The 26,144-nt window shown below is 35.8% G+C and overlaps 4 protein-coding genes and 1 long non-coding RNA gene across 11 annotated transcripts; 2 read left to right on the forward strand and 3 right to left on the reverse strand.

Annotated features, from left to right (window-relative positions):
• Positions 1–159: 159 nt before the first annotated feature.
• Positions 160–5,970, reverse strand: LOC105690600 (calmodulin). The gene is made up of 4 exons (XM_012408536.3): positions 5,815–5,970; positions 2,212–2,386; positions 1,827–2,069; positions 160–1,462 (listed from the first exon to the last, which is right to left on the reverse strand). The coding sequence occupies exons 1-4, from the start codon at positions 5,815–5,817 to the stop codon at positions 1,434–1,436; spliced, it is 450 nt and encodes a 149-aa protein (XP_012263959.1). The 5' UTR covers positions 5,818–5,970; the 3' UTR covers positions 160–1,433.
• Positions 5,971–10,580: 4,610 nt separating this feature from the next.
• Positions 10,581–15,328, reverse strand: LOC105690485 (tetratricopeptide repeat protein 7B). Its single transcript, XM_012408272.3, has 14 exons — positions 15,066–15,328; positions 14,522–14,673; positions 14,265–14,433; positions 13,887–14,072; positions 13,652–13,781; positions 13,447–13,583; positions 12,904–13,184; positions 12,576–12,764; positions 12,330–12,508; positions 11,807–12,246; positions 11,498–11,736; positions 11,237–11,341; positions 11,003–11,094; positions 10,581–10,882 (listed from the first exon to the last, which is right to left on the reverse strand). Exons 1-14 carry the CDS (start codon positions 15,187–15,189, stop codon positions 10,750–10,752), a joined length of 2,556 nt encoding a protein of 851 aa, XP_012263695.2. The 5' UTR covers positions 15,190–15,328; the 3' UTR covers positions 10,581–10,749.
• A 174-nt stretch (positions 15,329–15,502) lies between these two features.
• Positions 15,503–18,306, forward strand: LOC105690618 (histone acetyltransferase type B catalytic subunit). 2 transcript variants are annotated; one of them, XM_012408577.3, is made up of 7 exons: positions 15,503–15,646; positions 16,107–16,263; positions 16,365–16,627; positions 16,755–16,914; positions 17,020–17,234; positions 17,343–17,494; positions 17,580–18,306. In XM_012408577.3, exons 2-7 carry the CDS (start codon positions 16,115–16,117, stop codon positions 17,865–17,867), a joined length of 1,227 nt encoding a protein of 408 aa, XP_012264000.1. In that variant the 5' UTR covers positions 15,503–15,646; positions 16,107–16,114; the 3' UTR covers positions 17,868–18,306. The 2 variants fall into 2 exon arrangements, with proteins under 2 accessions (XP_012264000.1, XP_012263999.1); XM_012408576.3 differs by lacking the exon at positions 15,503–15,646 and adding an exon at positions 15,773–15,920.
• A 515-nt stretch (positions 18,307–18,821) lies between these two features.
• On the forward strand, positions 18,822–25,090 carry LOC105690617 (cyclin-dependent kinase 8). 6 transcript variants are annotated; one of them, XR_007280117.1, is made up of 12 exons: positions 18,822–19,062; positions 19,383–19,485; positions 19,847–19,957; positions 20,050–20,190; positions 20,322–20,511; positions 20,586–20,700; positions 20,825–20,923; positions 21,044–21,116; positions 21,297–21,394; positions 21,479–23,302; positions 23,377–23,454; positions 23,539–23,610. XR_007280117.1 is itself a non-coding variant. In XM_048660303.1 (12 exons), exons 1-11 carry the CDS (start codon positions 18,920–18,922, stop codon positions 23,440–23,442), a joined length of 1,245 nt encoding a protein of 414 aa, XP_048516260.1. In that variant the 5' UTR covers positions 18,822–18,919; the 3' UTR covers positions 23,443–23,454; positions 23,539–23,610. The 6 variants fall into 6 exon arrangements, 4 of the variants coding, with proteins under 4 accessions (XP_048516260.1, XP_012263997.1, XP_048516259.1 ...); XR_007280116.1 differs by having other exon boundaries at positions 23,377–23,442; XM_048660303.1 differs by having other exon boundaries at positions 21,479–21,584.
• LOC125502250 lies at positions 21,817–26,033 on the reverse strand. The gene is made up of 2 exons (XR_007280119.1): positions 25,880–26,033; positions 21,817–22,354 (listed from the first exon to the last, which is right to left on the reverse strand). It is a non-coding gene; the product is annotated as an uncharacterized LOC125502250 (long non-coding RNA).
• Positions 26,034–26,144: the final 111 nt, after the last annotated feature.

Below are 26,144 nucleotides of genomic sequence, written 5' to 3' on the forward strand. Positions count from 1 at the left end.
CATTTGAATTCAGAACAAGGGCCTATTTTCAGAAAACTTTTGTAGATCATACCACAGACTTAATCAAATGCAGTACACGATTGATACGGTATCCTAAAACGAGTATGTAACTCACTAGCCAAAAGGATGGGAGGATTTACAAAGGAAATAACAATTTTGTGACCTAAAAATGAGGATACATTTATTTTGTCTTTTATAATCAATGCAACCTAGGTCACCAAATACATTATTAAATAAAGACTGTGGAGGAATTTTAATTTAATATATAATATATATTACATGTATTATGACTGATCCGATGGTCTTATATCGGCGTTGGTTAAGTAACATTAAGACGTGTGATGGCTCCAGCCAACCAGTCTGTTGCACCATTAACCGTGCAATAGTCAAACTAGTGCCAGAAAGTGCACCGATCGATAGTTCGAAAAGTGGTGCTGATGTTGTGCAGTGCAGTCCCCGTATCGAGGAGAGGTGTGTCGTGTTCGTTTGTTTGTCTACAAACATGTTAAATGTTGGTCAGGTCAGGTTGAATCGAGTGAGGGTGTTTTTCATACAGTCCGGGATGAGAAGGAATGTTAACAGGGTCAGTCAGACACGATCCCTGTGTGTCCCCACTTCCTTTTACTTTACGTGGTGGTCGTTATTTATGGTATTAAAAATTAAATATATACTGTTTGGATAAAATCAAGTGTTAATTAACAATGTTTTTTTTCTTCGTTACTTTTCTCACATATTAATTGTATAAATTAAATTATAAACCAACACTATTTTAAATTACTATTAACCTATTAATGGGTCGCGATACATTCCTTTGTCTCATTGAGCCGAGTATCATGCCACAAATTGTTATGTAACACGGACTTTCAATTTATCAGAATGTGATTCCGTTAAGAGTTTATAATTTATAATACTACGGTACATAAATTTCAAATAATCTCTCAAACCATGTTGTTTTTTTCCTTTTTTTCTTACTATTCTTTTTTCCCATTAAACACGGACATGTAGAATTAAAACAAGATACGAAGGGTGAATTTCAGAGTTATTATTAATTCAAACACAATACCTGAATATATTTCTTAAAAAAATTACACAAACTTTGAACAAAATTTGATGATTATCGCAAATGTTCTACAGTACTTTACTTATTACTTGTAAATTACATCAAACTTTATTCAAAGATCTACTCCAACTTTTCATGATACTGTTAAATATTTCCAATTCACGATGTATTAAGACTGGAGAGCAGAAATGCAGTTTCAATATTTATACTCTTAAGATTTTGTTGCCGACGATGAAGATGGTTGGTATTAATTATCTTTATTACTTATTATTATAGTATTATGTTAAGTGTTGATGATAGCTTTATATTCTGGTATCCACTTTATTATCAACACCACTCCTAGTTGTGAATTATTCCAAACCATGGTTTGTATTCACTTTGATGTCATCATTGTGACGAATTCTGGAAAAATAAAAATATATTTATGGCTACAATTTTTACAATAGATTATCAGTCAAACTTTGATAGCAATAATTCATTTTTTTTGTTACTTTGGAATATCAATTCTAAATAAAAAACATTAACAAACAAATTTTTGCACAACACAATCAAAAAACATTCATTTAATCAAAGATACTATCAATTGCGATGAGTTAAATGAAAGATGCTACTACAGAACTTTGACATCAAAGCTCAAAGTCATTCCAAAGATGCAAAAAAATATGTCAGGTAACTATTTCGTCATACATGTTTATTATCATAGATATTTCTCCACGGCCCTGAAACTCGATTTATAAACTAGCTGGAATTGAAAAGCGAGATTTACCTTCGTAATTGACTTGACCGTCACCATCGATGTCAGCTTCTCTTATCATCTCATCGACCTCCTCGTCTGTAAGCTTCTCGCCAAGATTTGTCATAACGTGTCTCAGTTCAGCAGCTGAGATGAAACCATTGCCGTCTTTATCGAATACCCTAAACGCCTCTCTGATCTCTTCTTCACTGTCAGTGTCTTTCATCTTACGCGCCATCATTGTTAGGAATTCGGGAAAGTCAATCGTTCCGTTACCTGAAATATTTTCACAACGCTTAAAAAATCTTCAGATTCCCCAACTCCAGATGTTACAGCAGTCATGGAGCTTCATATGTATATATCCCTAAATTGTCTTGCTAGATATTCTGAAAAAATTTGTCTACGAAATTTTACGCACCGTCAGCATCTACTTCATTGATCATATCTTGTAGCTCAGCTTCCGTTGGGTTCTGACCAAGTGACCGCATCACTGTGCCCAATTCCTTAGTTGTTATCGTACCGTCACCATCCTTGTCAAAGAGTGAAAACGCCTCCTTGAACTCTGCAATTTGCTCTTCTGTGAGTTGGTCAGCCTAAGAAGACAATCAATCAATTTTTTTCTTGTTAGTACCTGCAATAAGGCGATACATAAATTTTTAAATTAAAAGAATATTCAATGAATTCTATATTCTTTGGCCCAACATGAGGGGAAAATGTAAATGTGAATGTATGCTCCAGACGCCAAAAGTTTTTATCTATGGTATCAACATATGAGATAGTATTTTATGACCGGCACAGTAGAATACGCAATAGTCATGATTAGGTGTGTAATCATGCACATGAATGACTTCATCATGTTTGATTCTATTCCGAAAACCTTTTATCTCCCAAATTCCAAGTATTTCATATTCTGCTTCTACTCAAGATATTGGATAAAACATGAAATATTACACATGTACAATCGTTGCAAACAAGCAAGAAATATGGAATTAATAAGGAATATTTTGAATCATGAATTTCAGACTAAATAAAATATAACTACTGAGTCACTGCAGGTAACCTACACATTATGAGTTTATATTAAATTCATGTGGGAGTATTGACGCAGTTGTAAGAGTGAGTAGCTTTACACGTATACAGGAGAATATGTGTAGTATGTGAGCACAAATGGCAGGTATATGTGTGAATTGCTTTGACATAAAAAATAATAGTCTGCCACTGCACATGTGCTTGATTGCAAGAAAATTTTTATAACAATAATTACATGTTAGTCATATATCAGCTTATTAATAGTAAGATAAAAATTATAACGATCTATGATAACATCAGAGTTTCCGGCAGATTGATAAAAAATATACAACATACGTACACTAAATTTTATACGCAAAATTTTTGTGAGCTAGAACCAATAAAACATTCAGAATAAAAATGTGTCGAAATTTTGTATTGAACACAATAGAACACACAAAATGAAATCTTGTCGATTACAGGTAACCATCAATATCTAATCTTTTCACGATAATTGTGACGGCACCAATACTAACATTATTAGTTTTTACGGTCAGTGATTAAAATTTTCAGTTATATCAAAGGACTAGGGTTGGAGCTCAGAGATACGATAATTCTTAACTCTTTGTATTAATCATCGATAGGCATTGGATATTGGTTCAACAAGATCTTTGAGAAGCATACCCTCTCGATTATGAATAGTTCACAGTATCGGTAATCATCGGTATACCTCATATGGTCACGCCTCAAAGATAATGTATGTTATCCTTATTTATTGATTTATTATATTTGGCCAGACTGAGTCAGTGTTGCTTCAATATTTGTCAGATACTAGGAATAACATGAGTTTACTTCATAACGTAATGAGAGAGCGAAACGAAAAAAAAATCAATAATATTAATTTTAATAAAACGTCGATTGAACAATAAACTTCTTCCAATAACGCACAGTATCCGGTGATAGAAAACGGTAATTTTTTTAAGATCGTGAAGAGGAGCTCTTTCTTCCAGAATTGCCAAGCATGGATGATGGATCATATAGTATATATACATATATATATATATATATAATACGTCGTTTCCACGGTACAGTACAGACTATGCTGAGACTTAATCCCTTAATTAGATTATCCCCCAGAGCATAGTCGTTCGAATAACAATATTGAATTGCAAAAAGTTACTTTCAATAAACGGGTAAAATCCACAGATTATTCTTAGCTCCCTCTGATACCTCTATTCATATACATACACATACATTTACAATTCTACAACCTCCTGCTATACACCGCGTGTATAGTTTATTTTAATTTGAACCACCTACTATCAAGCAAGCCAAAAAAGAAATGAAAAAAAAAAATCAATAAAACACATTAGGGTAACCGAAGCGTGAAATATCCAGACGTAGGATATACAAAATGTATTGAGAATTTATTTTTTCTCGTTTTTTTTTCCACTTTTTATAAATTAATGAATAAAAACCTCGAAGAATATCCACGTACCATTTCGCAACTGTTTGTCGACCTGTGGCTCTCTCAATACTCGTTAGTACGAAATTAAAAAAATAACCTCACTACTTCACAAATCGAAGGTTCGAACGGTTCTGCTGCCGTTTGCGGCAGAACGCTGCAGGTGAACCGAACAACGTCGCTCTGTGGCAGGTTCGCGAATTCTCGGGGTGGCGCCGGCCAACGGATCGAGGGTTGTAGGTACGGGGGGATGGAGGGAAAGAGGTCCGCGGGGGCGGGGCAGCCGGGGAAGCTGAGGGCGAACAGGGTCGGAGACGGGGAGAAGAACTACGGCACCCGGGGGGAGGGAGAGAAACAGAAGAGGACATGACAGAGCTGCACTGAGCAACTACGAAAATCAATAGCGGGTGTATAAGGCCGCCATAAAGGCTGCCGTGCTATTACCGGTCTTTATGTTGCAAATGTATATAGACCAAGAATGTTGTTTATGATAATTTATATCCCATAGGACTAGACGTAAATTATATTTGTATTTATTTAATGGAATCGAGTCTGCCGACTAATTGATATTGTTATTATTATGACGTTGATTCATACATGTAATATAGCTGTATGTATCTTAATTTCCGCTTACACGTGGTTAAATAGCCATGTATATAAGTACGGTGTATACGTATAGCTACATCACTGCTGATATTATAGTGGCTGATAAACGAAGAAGAATTGAAAATTAGCGAAACAATGAGGCACGATCCCGGTAGTGGATCGTAAACGAAACGGCGTTTAAAGTTTTAAACTGGTAATACTAATTGTAGTTTCAAATTGAAGCGTCATATTTGACTAAATAATTTAACCGCCTAGTTCATTCGCTGAATTTATCGTCGAGAATGGGTAGCTCTAGAAACCAACGACGTAATACGAATAGAAGACAGGCCCTTTGGGAGTTTAAGATAAAAGAATTCAATAAAAAAGAAATGAAACAAAAGGACAGTCAAAAAGATCAGTGGAATCTAAAAATGGCATGATAGTTTGAGATATGAGAAAAAATTTGTCGGCATCGATGCGAATTTCTAATATGCATACATAGAATCCACTATCGCGGTAAGAACTGTCAAAATAATATTCCGAAAAGTTTGAAAATGTACATCATATGTTCAAAGTTTGCCTCGTAACAAATTCACTTTAGCTTCCATACCTAACAATTCATATTAAATTCCTTCTGAAGATGTAGTTGCGTTAGTAGCTTGCCCTTCTATTATCCTATTGAGACGAGAAAAGTGATTAAAAAATATAATTATCGGGCTAAAAATTTTGATTTGATTAGTCAATTCAAATGCGGGTAATTAACCGTTAAATTTAAACCGAACTCGACTAGTCATATTGTAACGGAATGTAACGCACGAGTTCTGGTTAGGATGACGAATTTGTAGAACGGCAACATTACATTAGGATATCCATTATCAAGTTTAAAAAGTCCGTAGAATCAAATTCGAACTTGTATATTTTATTTGTCTACACGGTTTAATTGATGTTAATATTTTAACTTACCATCGCAGATTCTGCTAGATATTACCGGCACACTACACAAACTCCACTACGAACCAGCGCTGCTGACACGAAATACACTTCGGACAATAATGGAAGAGAGTCTGTCGTCCAGGGCAATACTGTGTTACTACGCCACGATAGTGTAGTTACACTGCATAACTGTACGTATCAGAACAAAAAAAAATAACATCCGAATTAATTGATGTACGGTTAAAATGAAATGAAAAAAAATTTTTAAACACTTTATTATTATAATTTATCATACATTTATCAACAGTTGAACCATATATATCGAGGTCCGCCTTCGGATTAAGTTTCAGCCGCGCATGTGAGTAGGCTTTATAAGCGCTGGGTGCGGTCTTGTTTACAAGACTTCCTTGTCGACTCGTCTAACGTCCAAACTAAGCTCAATTCTGATTGGCTGCTACGCACCTGCAATGCGTCAACCACTGGAGCCTGTGTACAGTTTGCGAACGGGTCAGAGTGGTGCTGGCAGGGCTGGCTGGCTCTGGGGTTGCAGCGTGCGCTGCCAGCCTGCCTGTTTCCCTACATTTTCCATCCCTCCGATCCTCTACCTACCCTGTCCTTCGTTTCTTCCATATTCTTCTTTCGGCCCTTTTCCCTTCTCTATCCGCTGTATCCAATTTATGTACCGCCAGCATTTCGCTGCCCCTGCGCATTATGCATTCAGATATTGTACACCTGTCTAATAATTGTTAACGTCATTTCATACAGCTAACCTGATTTTCATTACATTATCGTACGATATCACGTACGAAGTCAACGGATTTTTAACGGTTTATTATTCGTTGGGTTCCTATCGGTACTCTTACCTTTGTTTTTTCAATTACTATTTATAATCATCCGATGACCGCTGTTATGTTTCGCTGTTTCCTACCATAATTTAAGCTGAAAATCTATCGGTCGTTGATAGTAGTGATGACCAACTACCCGCAGGGTCTATGTAATAATCAATCGTTCGCCAGTCAAATTTTCATTACATCTAAAGCCGTTCTCCGTTCAAACCGCATAGAAATATATCCGTTGCGCATTGGTTACGCGCAGGCGGGCGCGCAATGCGACACAGGACATAATCTCGTTAGAGATTCCTGAGAAGTGAACTTAAATCTTAAAACAATTATCTTTATCAATGGTCTAACGCACGAACAAGCTACTCCTCCGCTTGTCGATGTTTATTATTAAACTTTCAAAGATCTACACTGACATTTTCAATTCAAATTACCGTTAATATAGAACGTTCATATTGAAAATGATTATGTAGCGAAACGGTTTTCGGGGTTTCCGGGGCGCGTCTCGTACATCATATCATTTTATTTTGAACAATTTCATTTATTTTTGCGCTATTTGCTCTTCGGAATAGCAATAATTAACATTCAACAATTTTGTATTCCACTTTCCATTAATTTATTTCCTGTTCATTCGAAGAAGGGAAATAAGTACATATAGATAAAATAAATAGGAATAACGAAACGTAGTCGTCTAATCATCGAACGCCAGCATTCCAAGGGCTTTACATAGAAAAATCCCTATGTATTATACATATAATGCGCTTTGAGTTGCGAGTCCCCATTTCATTGGCTATAGTACGATATCAGTTGTCACGTATCATACATACTAATATACTGCGAACGTATACATATTAGAATGTGGTGTACACGTTTCTCACGTAACGATTATGCTCATGAGTATATACATATAGATATACAGGTATACGACATACATCATGTATGTATACATGGAAATTAGCGAACACTTATAATCATTGGGGCTTTGACGTTGCCTGCTGCTGCCGCTACTGTCGTGAAATTTTTGTTACAGAGTAAATATATTCAAGTCTTTAATACCTATGTTTCTATAAGACGTGTGAATCACCATTTGGAACTGTACAGTTTTTTTGTTTCTTTCAAGTATAACAATTACGTTACACCAACTAGTATAGGCGAAAATAAGTCTAGAAAATTCAGCCTCCAAAGATAAATGAAAAAACATACTTGTACACGAGCTTTCGTGGGTTCTTATCAGACAACAGGATATAATAACACACAAATGGTATACTCGTATGATCGTAGCAATCGCCGTGTTAATTTAAAAATTAAATACATACTGATTGTGAAATGTTTTTTGTTCGCATTATTAATTTTTACGGTGTTATACTTAATGCTACGGTGAATCGAATCTTTCGTGGTATAATATCCGCCAGGTAATCGATGTTGTGAACCTAAATCAAGCATTATGAGTAACGACATAATCAGAAATATCAATATGATCTGATACCATGCGATTTTAGGTTCCGGATATACCTGTATCTATAACGTGGCCTGGTTTTAACTGTGTCACCGCAGAAAACAGCTGATATATTAAGGATTGGAGCAGGTATAAGGATTTGCTGTTTTATTCTTTCATCGATGAACCTATATAGTCTCTGATGAACATCGATTCAAATATTATGTTTCAACATATAATTGTAAAGATGATGTTCATCGTACGTACGTTACGTACGTACAACGGATATCGCTGGCGTTTAGCGTGGATATAACACGCTGCCGAAGTCGAAAGTAAAGATCAATGTTGGCCTGCAAATACGTGTGCGGATATGTAGTGACTACAACGTTGGAACACTGAGGCATGGAAAAAAAAACAAAGAATTCCGTAATACTATTAGATCATAACCGCGATTTAATCGCAGTGCAATCGTAGCGGAAGTCAATTACTTGCAATGCATGTCGTAATGGAAATCAAACTATATCTACTATAAGTATACTGCGTGTACAGCTCACCGAAGAATGAGAGAAGAAAAATTCTAAACGTACGTCGTAGGAAATCCGAGAAAAAAATTGCTTGTAGCTACAGAGGTAACGGATATTTCCTGCTCGGGGGCTCGTGGAATTAATTAATATTAATTGGTAGGCGATTGGGGTGGGTAATCAGTCAGAGCAGCGGGAGACAACTCTCGAGTCTTGACAGACAAAGAATACCCGTACACAACGATGAATACGAATAGCTTGTTCTACCTATTGTGCAGGGCTTCATTTCAGGGGATGTAAAAGGTGCTACGAAATTAAAGGCGGAGGTAGTGAGGTGGCCGAGGTCATCCAGGCCAGCGGTTTTACCGCAGTGAATTCATCTGATTAATAAAATCTGATAAACCGCTATGAACTTATCTTTCCTATAGTAGTTTCTTACAGGTACAGTACAGCATTATTGTTGTAATCTGGATTATATTTTTTCATTGTTCCAGAGCTTTACTGTTGTTTGTTTTTGTTTTGTAGTCTTTTGAAAAAAAAAAAGATTTGAATTTCCACTGTTATGTATGTTTATTTTTCAAGCTTCTTCTGTGATCGTCAATTGATCACAACCATATCTTCTGATTTCAATAAATTAATCGAAATCGGTCATATAAGTCGACGGAGTTAAAGGTGGACCATGAATTTCAGGCAATTAATATGAGAGAAGGTAATTGAATCAGGATTATATTAATGTCAATTGTAGCCAATTCGCACGTCGGTCGATTTCTTATTAATTGTAAGTTATATCCAATCCACAGATTATCAGATTATACAGATTAAGACGAACGTAACTTTTTACGTCGGACATAACATAATTTTCTACAGGATGATACCATTAGCGTACATCTATAGGTACAAAACCCCTGTGATGTCTTCAATTGATACATATTCATACATATGTATAAGATCAAATTATTCACCAGTTTATAGGGCAATATTACAGAGTACATGTATGTACGTACACCCGGCTTTAAAAGCAGCTTTTTTACAGTACTGCAATTTGTAGTAAGTAGATCTTATTTGCACCATTCCTATCTTTCGAGCAGTTCAGGGGGCACATTATTAACATGTAAACTGTTTCTTTATACAAGTTTGAATTAATCACCGGCGCCTAGCGTGAACTTTATTACAACGTGCTAGAGAATTTAGATCGTAATTACCTCAACCGTATTAGTTAACTACAGCACGCCAATGAAGGAACCTTATTTCCTTATTTCTTATTTTTGTTCTTTTTCTTGTACTTGATAATCCTCGTATTTTACCATAATTATTGAAGCTAGAGATTACATGGCATTGGGAAATCATCTCATAGACATTGGATTATAAAAAAAGAATCGAAATTTTCCGATAGAGTGAAAATGATCGAAATTACTTTAGATAAAATTTTATTATCGCAAATTAGGGAAACTAACGAAATTTTTTTAAATTGTATATCCTCCACTGCAGATATGCGGATAGCACGTGGCATCAAACGTCACATGCTGCAGAACTCTTGATCTAATAAGTACTCCCTGTTATGTAACAGAAAAATATATCACACGTTCCTCACTTCGCTGTGACCGCGTCTACTCGGTATTGCATATTTGTCATACCATAGATATATGACGACTGACTGAAACGAATAGATAAGCGCACAATTATGACGGATCACAAGGTATTTGAAATTTTCAAGTCTCTGATAATTAAGTCATGTTCGTGCAGGGTCATTTGGTGCACGACTGGTTCATTGATCAGCACATTATTGTATGATTTAGTGTCTTATTTTGATTCGTTGAATCACAGTCATAAAAAGCAAACGATGTGATCATAGATGATAAAACCTAATGGGATTAGAATTATGGGAAGAGAGATGATTATTGAGTAGTACGCATCACGCAAGACATTATCAATAAAATAATCATGAGATTTATACGGTTGAATTCGGTATTGTATTATTTCGTTTTTATTTACAAGGTAATCATTCATACCTGACGAATGTGATGTACATTAATTACATATTATATCTAGATAAACAGGTCACAGAATATATAACATGTATATTTAATATATTTATATATATATATTTATAATACTTATATATTTTTATGCACGAGAGGCGTATTTATTTTACAATTTTTTTTCCAATAATCTATTCAAACGTTAATGGGATGGAAAATATGGGTAAAATTGGATTAGTCGTTTCAACTTCTAATGCTGTTGCCATACAATCACTTGCTGCATCCACTTCCCCCAAAGATTCAAGCACTTTTCCTAAATTGTACCTGGAAGATTTGATTGTTATTTGCTTATCGCTTGCTCCCATAGAAAACATTTTGAAAAACAAGAACGACCCTATATCGGTGATAGCTGTACACAATTAAAAGGGCATGTAACAGTCTTACCAAGTTTGATGAGAATTGGGATCTATTTTCGCCGCTTCTCGGAGAGTTTTTTCAGCAAGCCTCTGACTCCCCAGGTAGTGATAAATTAGCCCCTATAAAAAAAATGTATATTTTGTGTTGAGTTGGGGAAACACAAACACAACATATAGCTTCAAAATATAATTTGACAAGGGGTTCTCTTTTGAACTTGACAGATGATCTGATTTCACAAAACTTAAATGGCTGTAATATTACCAAATGTTGAAGGCTCTTTATGTGTGAAGGATTGATCGAAACTGCATTCTGAAAACATTGCTTGGCTTCAATGTATTCTTGCTTGTGCTCGTGCAGAAGGCCTCTCTGCAAGGAATGGTAATAATTTTTTACTCCATGAAGTTTCAGCGAATCTAATAATATCATGACAATGCTGATAATTCTTAACATTTTTCTTTCAAGTTATAGATTTTTATATCAATAAGAGCATTTTTTGGTACATTGTCATTATTCGGTACTTACAGTGTACATAATGTGGTGACTGAGTGGAAATATATTGCTTGCTTCTTGCAATGACAATGTAGCTGGCGTAGGGCGGTCCAAGTCCAAATAAACCTCAGAGAGCAACAGCCAGACCTGAAGTTGCAGAAGCCAAGCTCTCTGTGGTCCTGGTCGAGGCGTAAATGAACTGAGAGACGAAGCAACTTCGGACAGTGCTTGCTCGACCCTGGATGCTGCCAACGAGTGGGCATGCAATGAACCTAGTTAGATAAAATTCTTGATTACATATCGAATCGAATAACACTAGAGAGTTAAACGAACATTACTAACTTGAATCTTTGTCTGACATTTCAGAAGTGTATAATTGAAATACGCTTCGTGTTTCGCTACGCTTTTCACTATGTTGATCATTGCAGTCTACATTTGTTTGGTCCTCGTATAAATTCTTCCATAGAAATAACATATGTTTCACAGTAGTCAGGGCTTCCTCCCCTCCTACACTATGCAATTCTAGATGTGCTTTGACATAAAGTAAATTCAAGTTGTCTGGGTACTCGTCCAAAGCAGTTTCTACAAGTGATAATGCTTCGGCATACTGCTTATGCGCAGAAAGCAGCAAGGTTAACAGGTGGAGGGACGGAACATGCTCTGCATGTAGATTCAATGCAATTTTAACATGTACCATCGCCTCGTTTATCTGCCTGTTTATCGCGTACTCATGCGCTAAGTAATATTCCGCTAGATGGTCATTAGGATCGCACTGCTGAGCCCTGTTGAATAAAGTCATCCATTAACCAATTGTAATGCGATTACAATGTTCGTATCACAAATTATGCACAGGATATAATATTACTTATGGAAACAGTCGAGCGCTGCGTTAGAGTGATGTAACTTGTCCTGCTTGATGTTGGTCGTCGATGAAAGCATGCTGTGCCCAATTCCTATGTATAAATGACAACGTGACTGAAGTGCTTGCGGGCTAGCAGCTTCTTTCAGTAGAGCTTTGTGACTCCAGTCAATCCCTTCTTGAATCTGGAACAACATATGTTTAGATATTTGTGAGAACTGATCACATGACATTGCTGTTATAGATATTTACCAAATTCAGGTGCGCATAGCAAAGTCTGGCAGCTAAGAGACACGGCATTACTTTTTGTGGTGAGAGTCGAGTCACAATTTTCAGAACTGAATATGCCAAAGCATGTTTACCAAGGCTGATAAGACACAGAGCATGTTGCATCCAAACATGAGCTTCACCATGTGAAAACTTCATGGCCCTTTCGAATGACTGCAATAATAACATTGTTTAAGGTAACGGAATACAGCTTGCAACGATAGATTTATCATGAGAACTGTTCTTCTGAGCAACTATAGTAGCATAATTCTTAGCAATCAATATGAAACATGCGGTAAAATTCATCAACTACCTCGTGTAAAAGTCCGACTTGACCCCATCGCACAACGGCAATGGTGAGCAGATCATGTACAGCTGTTGCATTCTCAAAGGCGTGTATTCTAGCTTCTTTAAATTCAGGTGACTGACTCAGCACTGTATCTCGTACTGCCATAGCCTCACTGATCAGTAGGAGCAGAATTATCTCCTCGCACTCGCTCCTTGGGTCGAATAAATTTAAACCTGTATATTTCTTTGGTTTCCACGGTGACTCCGTCAAGTTGCTATTGGAATGATGAGCTGGTTTACGGTTTCCTTAAATTTCAGAACAATGTAAATAAAAAACTGGGATCAAAAAATCCTACATTCCTGAGTAGTTTACTTAGTTATTTCCGAATGAATTATAAAAGAATTAGAAATAAATATTGAATTAACAACGACTAGAAAATTATAAAATTATAAAAGAATTAGAAATAAATATTGAATTAACAACGACTATAACTATATTAAATTGTCAGAGTTATTGAATACATCCGTCTGATCTACGATATATAGAGTGTGAATTTTGTAGTAGTACCTGATATATCTAAATTGCCTTCGGGTCTCGTATAAGTATTGCCTGTGACACCTCGCAGTAGGACTTCAGCCAGCTGTCGGGTCAAAGTTAAACGAAGTCTCTGGGTGGCAGTAGCTTCCACAGCAGACAGCATACTTCTACATGTAGGATTATAGAATTAGTTTCGTGACTGTGAGAATGTAATATAGATATGCTCAAGGCTTACCTATATCGGTTTATAGCAGCTTGGATGTTCATTGCTTGTATGTAAAGTATAGGAGCTCTTTGTAAAGCTGTTTCTAAAATTGGACCAATTGATTTTGTAGAACTTGGGGGAGGTTGAGGAGAATAAGAACCTGCGGAAAACGGTATATTCGGTTTTCATTTTGAAATGGTGGTTTGTACAAAATAACAAGTTAATTCTTTCTTCACATAAATAACTGCAAAACTGGTATGCTTACCTATACTATTGGAGTTTAAGGTACTGGTGGTGCTGATTTGTTGCTGGAGAGCAATCTTGTCCTGTTCCTGCAGGTACAGCATAGTTAAATCTCCGGCAATTTCAAAACACTTTATCATCTGTTCTTGCCACTCTGCAACCTTAAATTTCGACTTCAAATTTGGTGGCTGCTTCTCGAGGCAGAGACCTGCCATTATGCAAAAAAATCAAATTGTCTGTCAAGTAGATGAGAAAACAGCTGTATTGGCACTTCATGTTCTGAATGTACGTGTGAGTGTTGTATGACAAAAACTAACATTAATGGTAAAAAGGACAGTCTAGTAATGAGACCAAGAAGTGCCAAACCAGTGATTAGGCATAAAGAATAACTAATTACTACCTTTTATTGCGTATGACTCAGCTATAATACGCAAACTCCTACAAGGTAATTGCTTCTCTGTTAATGTATGGAGTTCGGCCTGTTGATAGTGGTAAAGAGATTCTTCATACATTCCCATTGCATAGTGCAGTTTTCCTAGCAGTAGATGGGCATCCAAAACAACAAGCGCCTATGTTTGAATTAAATAATGTACAACGATCAATTTAGATATCTACTTAAAAGATTTATAGAACATAATTTCAGTAAACTAGATGTACCTTCTCTCCTTTCTCATTGGCAGCCAAAAGAAGATGTTTTTTTGTTTCTACTAGTCCAGCTCGAGCTTTACCTATATTTGCCTCAATTGGCGGCGTCTCTTCTAAAAAGCTCTCCAACCTTCCTTCTCCACATAAAAAATTTGCTAGACATTCTGTAAGGTATAAAGGTTGGTTTCACTTATGTAATTTGATGGTCACGTCTCAGAAGTAATTTTTTCAATGCTGTATTATAAGGAGTTACATTTTTACAGGTGATTGGAGTTGGCTTACTGATAATCAACAGTTTATTGCATGGTATAACTACACAACTAGCCTGAGAGATAATGAATGAAAATTATGACAATTAATTCACTAGGTATGACTTGGTGAACTTTAGTTTGCAGAGCAAAAGATAGTTACATACAGTACCGTTAGATACTAATAACTTTCTGAATAGAGCTAGACACATGAATATTAAATATTTCTTGTACGTGCAATTAAAAGGGAGATTCTGAGATTTTGAAAACGAAATTATGAAGTCATGCATGTGATGAAGTGTACGAACCAAAACTTGCTTCTTGACTCTTTAGAGTTTCAGCCAATTCTATAACTTTTTTCCAATTGCCATCCTCCCGGTTTTTCTCGATCTCTGTTTGAATCCGTATCGTATTGCCCCTTTTACTTGTCATTTTGTCGGTTATCAAGACCACATCGATGCAGCTAACTACCAACGTCCTACACCACACTGCATCACACTCCCTTCAACGTCCCTCCACAAACTGTCAAATCAGACCAGACAACCTGTCAAACGCCCATGGATTACGCACCCACATAGTCCCTTGCTCTCCTGTCAATTGGTCAAAATTCATCACTGCATGCCAAATTCCCTTCTAGTGTTCGCAAACGCATTTGCAGGCTCTATTTTTTCACCACATGCGAATTCAACCACTGCACATCTACATCATGCATATGCTCAATGGATTATGTTGCGATTTATTCCATGTCGTTGGTGAAACAATATCATTTGGCGGGAAGCCGATTTTACTCCTGGAATTACATTCGTAAGGGACGAGCCTAAAATCTGTGCTCATTGTTATAATTGTGAATTCCTTTGAGAGGGAGCAATTGAATATTAGGGCCCTGAAGGTGAGCAGCAAGAGCGATACTCAGTTGCTAAAAAAATTGTGGAATAATTTCTATTTTCTTCCTGTTTTTTGAGGAGCTTTTTTTTCGCTTTTGTCATTCCTTGCTCGTCGTAAGATAGCGTAACGTATTTTCATATTACATGCCTTTGCATTAAAATGTATGTAGTTACATTCTGTACATGCCACCTCCTATCATAACCTAGGATTTTTCTGCTTTAATCTACTCTTCGTCCTCCAACGATTTAGAGTATTCGTCTTCTCTGGATCAAAACGAGGTTGTCAATACACATGCTCATTAGTTGCAATCTAATAATTATTAGATAATATTGCAAATCAATCTAGTTATACTTTAACATTAGCCATTGCAGCAGTCTATCTGGTCATTAGTTATAGGGACACATGTTGCTGTGATCAAACTTTATGTTAACTAGTATGTTAATCACTTTTATTGTTGGTTTCAGGAGATAAAATGGAAGACGCTATAACCACTCGTTTCAAAAATTTGATCATCAGCAGCAATGATGCATTGGAATTCAAATTGATAAGGAAACCTGATGACGTAGATGACGATAAACTCATCTTTAAACCTGAAATGTCTCATCAGGTTTTTGGCGATAGGTACATATCAATGAGTTGTAGCTTTCTCAAAGATTGCCATCATCAATTAATGGGTGAACATTTCCACTGTAACCAATTTATCAAATCCTAATTTGTTTCAGCGAAAATATATTTGGATATCGAGACTTACGCATTAAGCTATATTACTCAGCTGGCTGCTTAGAAACCTACCTAGGAATGACATACACTGAAAAAGCAGATAAGTCAATATGCGAGGGTGTTGAAGCCGATGAAGTTTTGCCGAAAGTCCGTGAAAAGTTAGCATCCGAAGTGCATAGCAGTATTGACTCGTTTCTCGTGGCGCTTAAAAATGATGAATCTTGGGCACCGCCAGGAACCTTGATTTATTCTTTTTCTGTAAACGGTGAGCAAAATTTTAATGTACAATATTTGATACAGATTTACTGCTTGTTGAAAAAACTTTCACTTCGAATTCGAGATTTTAAGAAAGGAAACAAGCAGTCATTATTATATGTTATTTTCCTTTCCAGACAAAGAAAAAGGCCAGAGACATTTTGAAGTATACAAAGCTGACATGAGCTGTAAAGGTTTTAAGGAGTACCACGAACGCCTGCAGACCTTTCTACTCTGGTACATAGATGCTGCTAGTTTTATTGATATCGATGATGACCAGTGGCACTACTTTAATATGTAAGTATTGTAACGCTGCTTGTTGAAAAGTAATACGCATTGTTTGAAATATTCTTGGGGTACAAAAGTGGATTTTGTAATAATGATGGGTTTCTTGCGTATAAGGTTTGAGAAGTATACTTCCACTGTGGGATCATACCAGTACGCAACGGTCGGTTTTGCAACAGTCTACCAATATTATGCCTATCCACGCCATGCGAGACCTCGAATTGCCCAGGTTCTTGTCCTTCCTCCGTTTCAGGGACATGGTGTAGGGGCTCAGTTACTTTCTGCCATTTATAGAGAGTATGTTGGGCGAAGTGAAGTAAAAGATATCACCGGTAATACACTACCACCTGTTTATCCTACTAATGCTTTGGATTTTGAACTGTCCGCAATGTCATCATTTTTGTCAAATATTAATATGTTTTGATATTTATTTTTCATAGTCGAGGATCCTTCTGTAGACTTTCAGCGTTTACGAGACTTTGTTGATGCAAAGAACTGCCAAACTTTAGAAAGTTTCAGCAATAAAAACCTGATACAAGGCTTCAACAAAAACATGGCTATAGAAGCGAGTGCAAAATTCAAGATAAACAAGGTAATTAGGTGAAGTAATGTGATTGGCTGTACCATTTCTTATTAACCGTACATTAATAGCGATTAATTGTGATAAATTTTTTCAGAAACAAGCTCGTAGAGTTTATGAGATATTGAGATTACGCATTACCGATGTATCAAATGAACAGCAATACCAAACATATCGATTGGATGTTAAGAGAAGGTTAAATGTTCCATATCAACGAGAACAAAAGAACTTTAAAAAATTACAGAGAGTCTTAAAATCTGTGGAGGGAGGGGCAATTATTGATGGCCCATCTGCCGACCAACGAATGCAGATACTTGATAAGCAATACAGGCTGCTGGAAGAGGAATATAAAAGAGTCATAGATCGAATGGAAGTATCTGATTGACTTAACTTGTTAAAGCTTGTGAGATTTTGATACGAGACTGCAAACATAACAGTACATTAAGTTTATGCATAGAGGAAATTATTTTTCCAAGACATAGTTCATAAAGTTAGATTTGTTTCAGCAAACGTGTTGTATGAACGTTTGCTATTGAATGCTATGAAAGTAATCATGGGTTAAATAGTAAATTCAAGAGCTCGATACGATTATTGTTTCAACGAAAATGAGATCGCTTTGTCTGCTGTACATCATTACGTCTTATTACGGAGTTCACTTGTTTCAAAGTTCATGATCACAGTATGATTGGCAGTGGTTTGCAGTTCTCATATACTTTTTGTGATAAATCTTATTCTAATTTAATATTTTTCTACAATCTTCTGTCATTTAGAAATTACGATACTTGAAACCATGAATGTAAGTATATTAAAATGTGTATGCAAGATATTAGGTTTTATTATTTTTCACAGTAGTTACTCGATACGTCAATTGAAGCTATGTAAAGGTGTTCAGCGTCATAGGAGACACTGATTCGAAAGTTGGGAACGATAGCTGAGACATGAACCTACCTATGATATTCTCTACGGATCCAAGATTTAACCGATGTGTATAGGGTCTGACATATTGTTAGCCGCGATTGTTAAAAATATACTAATTGAAATTATCAGTTTCGAACACGGTACGATATTAGGTGGCTGAACTAGGCGCCTGGATTTCAGCCAAATTCGTAGTTCGCAGTTCCAAGTGATAATACTACTCAATGTTTTTCTCATATCGAAGTCCTTAATTTGTTATAACTTTAATACTAATGAATATTTGTTCGCATGCTGTTGTCTCTGGCTACTAATGCAATTTACTTTATCAATCTGCCAAAGTTCTGTGATATGGGTATGCGTTGCGATCTCAATATGTATACATACAGTATACATAGATACACAACACGGAAGTAGTCGGAGAAGCGCTCCCTTCCCATTTTCCAAAACCGTGAACTGATGTGAACTGGTGCGAATCGGCTGACGACTCTTCGGCTTGAAAAATGTCATAACTAATCGCTTGTGATGACATCAAATATGATGGATTATGAATTCAAAGTGAAAACTCAGAAGGATCGTACTAAAGTTGAAGATTTGTTTGAGTTTGAGGGGTGTAAAGTCGGGAGGGGGACCTATGGACATGTATACAAGGCGCGGAGAAAAGAAGGGTTAGCTACTCTTCTAACCTAGTATTAGAGTAGCATTCGTTTGGAGATTTTCAGTCAATATGAGTTTTAATGGTTCATTTGTGATTGCATGCCTAGCATTGAAATTGAAACAAAAATATTTTGTCAAACTTAATTCAACAAATAGTCTAAGCATCGAAATTTTTTTACTTGTTGGTCGCTTAATGTCATTCTTGCAATTCTTTTTTCTGTGGTACCATTGTTGGTTTTCCATGCTATTCTGATTCCCATCGGCAACAAAAAATATTTCTACATGTTCCAAGCTGTGTTCCATGTGTAAAATTGTATCAAAATTGCTACAGAGTCCCTGATAGCGAGTTGAAGTCACGCCCAGATACAAAAGATTTCGGTCTGAAACAAATCGAAGGCACTGGACTTTCTATGTCAGCATGTCGTGAGATTGCAGTAAGTACAAGTTTTGCTCCATTTATAATTATATCAGAAATTACTTCAGTAAGCTGGTAACCTTTTTGACCCATAAATTGTTGTATGGTATGGGTAAGTGATTCACAGATTCACTACTATTAATTGACTATAGATTAGATTCTAGTTCATTTATTGTATTATTGTCATCATTTTGAGTTGAATGAGATTATTTGCTGTTGTTCGAACTAAAGCTCTTTCAAGTTACTATTACCATATGGGTTTTTGCAATGCACTGCAAATGATTGAATAAGAATCTAAAAGCAATGGATCGGTTATAAATGACTGAAGCTCTAGAAATTGAATTTAGTGTATAACAAAAGTTCTGACTTAATTTTAATAGCTTCTGAGGGAATTGAAACATACCAATGTGATAACATTGATACGAGTGTTTCTATCTCATAATGATCGAAAAGTGTGGCTCCTTTTTGACTTTGCAGAGCACGATTTATGGGTATGTTCTCTTTCTATAGAATTTTCTATAATTTAAATATTCCAAATTGACAACCGATAATGAAGAATATTAACTGATATTAACAATTTCAGCATATAATCAAATTTCATAGAGCTGCAAAAGCGAATAAAAAACCTGTTATGGTTCCAAAGGGTATGGTGAAGTCACTTTTATATCAGATTTTAGATGGAATTCATTATTTACATTCAAACTGGGTTCTTCATAGAGATTTGGTGAGATAATTTAAAACTAATTACATTTCATTTATAATGTTTTATAATTGCAAAGAACTTTGTATTATTTATACCATAATACTGCCTCAATTGTAATGCAAATAGCTGATTGTAACTAAGAATATTCTCAGAAACCAGCAAACATACTAGTGATGGGGGAAGGTGTTGAGAGAGGGCGAGTGAAAATAGCTGACATGGGATTTGCACGTTTATTTAATGCACCATTGAAACCTTTAGCAGACTTGGATCCTGTTGTTGTAACTTTTTGGTATAGAGCTCCTGAGCTTTTACTAGGTGCAAGACATTACACAAAAGCAATTGGTATGATTTTCAAGTGTGGATAATATTTTCATCATAATAAGGTGTATGTTCAACGGTGTATCAATTTCCTTTAGATATCTGGGCTATCGGATGTATATTTGCTGAACTTCTGACATCAGAACCTATATTTCATTGTAGACAAGAAGATATTAAAACTAGTAATCCATATCATCATGATCAACTTGATAGGTAAGTTTCTGGGAAGGAGTGATCAATATTTTTACCCATCTATAACTCTGTACTGCAAGAAAATTGAGTAATAAAATCATCTCAATTGGTGGTGAATATATGGCGGTGATCTTTCCACTTGCAGGATATTCAACGTTATGGGTTTTCCATTGGAAAAAGATTGGGAAGATATCAAGAAAATGCCAGAGCATCCTACGCTCTTGAAAGACTTTAAGCGGTCAAAGTAAGTTTATCGTGATTAGTGCAAGATTATTTGAAACCATATATTTATGAACGTAACTTACATGTTGTGACGCATAGATCCATGCTGATGCAACATAAATTAATTTTTTTATTCTTACAGCTATGCAAATTGTTCACTAACCAAGTATATGGATCGCCATAAAATTAAACCGGATAGCAAGGCCTTCAATTTGGTGAGACTTTGAACTGCATATTTTGTGTAATCATCGAGTGTCTACATTAATGAGCCAAAATATTCCCAAAAATCACATTGGTTATGCATTTCAGAGATACTGATATCTGAATGTACCTTCGTGATAAAATTAAAGTTTCATGCATATTAGTAAATATGAAATTATCTACCTCAATTTTAGCTGCAAAAACTATTGATGATGGACCCTAATAAGAGGATAACATCAGAACATTCCATGCAGGATGCGTATTTTCAGGAAGAGCCTTTGCCAACCCAGGAGTGAGTTGTCTCGTTTGAATACTTTAAATGTTTCTCAGTTCCCCATTCTTTTTTTCCTGTAGTATTCATGATTAATTTTTTCAGTATTTTTGCTGGTTGTGCTATCCCATATCCAAAAAGAGAATTTTTGACTGACGATGATACCGAAGAAAAAAGTGAAAACAAGGCGAGACAAAATCAACAACAAACAGTAAGCATATCTTTTGAACTATCGTCCAGCCATGGATTGAATTTTGAATTCTTACTTTTACATTATGTGCTCGCACCCAGCTTTGTATGATTTTATCAATTCATTCTTGCATTATTGATTATTTTTATGACAAAATGCTATCTAGCATTGAATTATCTCTCAGTAGTGATTACTCACGATATTTTTATGTTCTGTCAGTGATTTGTTTCAAACTTATTAATTATTTTCATCATTTAATTTGAATCATTGAATTATTCAATTACGTCAATCCTTTTATATTACATAGAACTGGCATATATCAAATTTGAAATGGTAGTATTAGAGGTCGGTTGATTCAATTCTTTGTCTTACACATTCAAGACTTTTATTTCTGCCCACCGGTTTGCTATGTTTTGTGCTATGCAATCAAAGATGAAGACGATTAACGAATCACTCAATATTTCTAAACACTTTTGCTTCTTCATCTATCTGGCTGTACTGTGAGAGATTTACTTAGTCTAAGCTTTCATAGGACATAGTTTATAGGAGTACACTATTGAATACATTTAAGTTTGACGAGCGACGAAATATGCAGTGACACCTGGACGAGTCTTGCCATGTATAGTTATAAGTCGTTAAGCCGGAGCCCGAGTGCATATCCGGTCATTTTTTACTGCCTGAGTGAATATTATGCGGATGAAAGTTGACCTCGCGAAGGTCAACAGAGGTTTTGTGCCTGTACGGTGCTTTGCGAACTCGCTGACTGAACTCGGCGAACCGTTCTATTAGATCTGCAAATGATAAGTGTCATTAGTTTTAATGATCAATTATGCGTATAGGGACAATGCGAGAGAACTTATTTGCAGCAACGACCCAGTATTGCATTAGTGGATCATTTCCATCTTCGATCCACGTTATTAAAAGTGATGAAATATGGGCGTGCAAATGTATATATATGTGGCGTATATTTGATCTAATGCAGGTAAATACAATGATTGTAATGATGAGGAGCGGCAAACTATTGAGAAAGCTCACATAGTTGAAAGATGTCATTATCGCTGTTAATGAGTGCAGTGTCGCATTTTCAGATGTACGAACAAAAGTAAAACTGTTGCTGCAAATGGCAATTCCACTGTATTGTCAATTTAATTGAATATATTTCGTTCTTCGTAGGTATCAGCTAAATGTTAAAAATGTGAGCTGTTTACTGTGAAGATTACGAGATTACATTGACTGAATGTACAAGGTCAGCCTGGTCGTCTCAATTTTTCTAGGCTTACTAACATCAACCTTGCTTGTGCATGCACTGAACCTGTAATGAAGCGTTGTAGTCAGAAAAACATGACTCACATCGGTAAAGTACATAATTAGTTATCGTGCAGGCACTAGTTTTAATATTTGCCATAGAAAATATGATAGATTCCACAACATTTTCAGCAGGTATGTATTAATCAAGACTCCAAATAACTGAATTTTCATTTTTATTATGTTAGGTCCATGAAGATATCCAGATATTTGTTGTGTGAATACAATTAAAAAATTTGAATCATTCTAAAACTGTTTCTAAGTTTTCAGAATATTTCAGTTAGGGAAAGTTTTACGTCTAGGCATAATTCGTGTGAACCGATGTACATGAAAATTGCACAGACATAAGCGAAAACTTGGTCAGGACGGTCTTTTGAAATATTACAAAATTCTTCTTTGCGTTACATTGAATATGGTGGCCACCAAATTTAGTTGTAAGAGCAACATGTTAAATTGAAATCGTTCTTTACTATATCATTTACACAAGTGTAACCATTAAATGTTTCAGACTGATTGTGCCAACGCAACAAAGGGAGGTACGTGCCAAATTTATGGTGGGGCGCCAAAGCTGTAGGTGAGCCAGCCGGTAACCGTATTTTTAGATCTTAAAAGTGTTATAATTGTATCCAATGATATTGATGTTTACTGTATTCTGTATTTATTTTTTCAGAGGAAATAACATGCAGATTTGAAGCAAATCCGAACTGATTAAGGCTGGGACTTGTTAAGACTGAAAAATTATTAAATAAGGTAATTGAAAACTTCTATGGCTACTATTCTTATCTTCGAACTTATACTTATGAGTTATGATGTATTTCAGATTTAAGTGATCCAAGCTATTCTGAGAGTAAACGGGGAAGTATTTTTTTTCAACCGTAATCAGTATCATATCTTTGTTCGGAATAGCAATGACCCGACTTGTACTGGAAAACAGGATTACAGGATTACTGATATGCCACTTGTTTACAAGTAGGCCTGTCCAAAATTTAAAAAAAAACCGAACATATTGGAATCAATTAATATACTTGAAAATATTCCAGACACCAACGTTTTCGAATGACCAAACCATCTTATCCCCGAAATTACAGTGGTAATTTCATCGATATCGACCTCCTTCAGATTAGATCTGTCAACCGTTTTGGCTGAAATTTTGAACACCGCCTTATGCAATATCAAATAACTCAGTGCTATTGGTGTACGCTGACCAAGGCTATTATGTCAAGACAGAACATGTTGTTGCACAACGACAATAATCACCCAGTGAATATTTTGCTATCGACCGTGTTGGGATTCATTTGGCCAGGTATTTAGTTTCATGCATTTCACATGAAATCATGACAGTTTTTGATCTGCAAAAATTTTTAGTATCTGTTTCGAAATGTTCTCTTTCATTAATTTATTATTAGTCATTTAATTTCTGCATTTGACATTCAGCATAGCAGAAGACTTTTATACTGTTAGACGTAAGTATTGTTGATAATAAATGAAGTTTAACAAAGTTAAGCCTTGTATGATTCAGTTATAGTCCCTCGTCCTTCCAATAACATTATTGTTTGATGAAATTATATCAAAAATAGAAAATAAGCAGCCGTTGTTCTGATTTGATTGTAATGAGAATTGATGTTCTGACTACATGATTGTCGGTTATCGTGATTACGATCATTGTGTTACGTTCGGTGTTTGTGTACCTATTTGTTATCAATCACCAATTAGCAATTGACTCGTGCAATAGTTCGATACAAAAATTCTGTTCCTGCAACGCACAATCGACACAACCGATGGGCATTGCATATTCATAATTTTTATTTACATAAAAATTTAGATCTCTTCAAAGTTTAAAAATCACTTCTTGTTATCATTTCAGCAGCAAAACCAGCAGCTCCAGGGGAACAATGAGCATGGTCATGCGCAAAATCCTAAACGTGTAAGACTGAACGGTCCACATGGAGGTCCCGAGTTTCATCAGCACCAGAACCACACTATGACCCACCAGCAGCCAACTGGCATGGTTTATTCTACCACGCAGCCTACTCAGCAAACAAACTTCCACCAACGTTTTTAGAAAATCATTTAACAATCATTGATTATTTATATCATTATATCAATTGAATGATGTATGTACCTATGACATTTTGATTGTAATATTGGAAGTCTATTTATATAACAGTACTTTAAACAATCTGTGTATGTCAAATGAAATTTTAAGGATTTATCTTTCTAAATTTGGTGCACCTCAATTGAACTTGCCCCACAACGATTCAACTAATTTGCACAGTTACCAAAAATAGGAGATATTACAGCACGGAATTTCTGGTTTGCAATCATGGTCCTAGCAATAGCATTGAACAAAGTCCTAATTTTAACACTTGACAAAAGTATAAGTGATAAGTGTTTAATAACAATAATTACATAAATGTGTCACGGTACTTGAAAGTACTATATTTCTCTGAAACGGCATTCAAATTCGAACGTTATCTAACTTATAAAACTGTTATGATATGCCACTAGTGATCCTAAGTAGGATGGTTCTGCAGAACGTTCAGTAGACTAATGTAAGTTCCCTACTGTTCATGAAAATTATACATAATACGCAATATTCAAAGAGACCTGTACTTGGCGTGGTTGGAATTTGCTAGATGCATATGAACGTGGCTGCTGCTATTGTCAGAAATCTTTAGTCCTGATACTAATTCGGAGTTTCACTCTCTGTATAAGATCGTTTAATTCTCTACAAAATGATGTTCTATAAAAAAAGAAGAATCAAGTGCAAATTCAATTTTGACCGATATTCGATATCGCATGTGCATGATTATAAAAACTATACGGATATTTCAAGTAAGTGCATAGCTTGGCGGTGTTTGCAACGACATTGCTATGTGAAACTGCACATGCATAAGTACTCTCTAACGCATAAACACTCGCACTTTAATTAGTCCAATCTATCAATGTCAGTATTTGACCTCCTTCATGAAACTATATGACTTCGAGATAAAATATCTGTGATTTTTTACCTGAAGAGGCGTGTGTGCTTACACCTTCATCAAATGGTACGTTGCGTATGAACCACGTCAGGGTGATATAGTCTTTTTATTTGAATGAACGACTTGAGGTGAGGTCGTTCGTTTTCAGCGACAAATCCGGTCACGTGACACTATTTTAAATTCCCCAGCGCTTAAAAAAAAAACTGAACAGTTGAGCGTCGCGTTGTCGACGTGGGGAATTTAAAATAGTGTCACGTGACCGGATTTGTCGCTGAAAACAAGTGACGAGTGACTG

Source organism: Athalia rosae, chromosome 1, assembly GCF_917208135.1.
Source record: "Athalia rosae chromosome 1, iyAthRosa1.1, whole genome shotgun sequence".
Lineage (NCBI taxonomy): Eukaryota > Metazoa > Arthropoda > Insecta > Hymenoptera > Athaliidae > Athalia > Athalia rosae.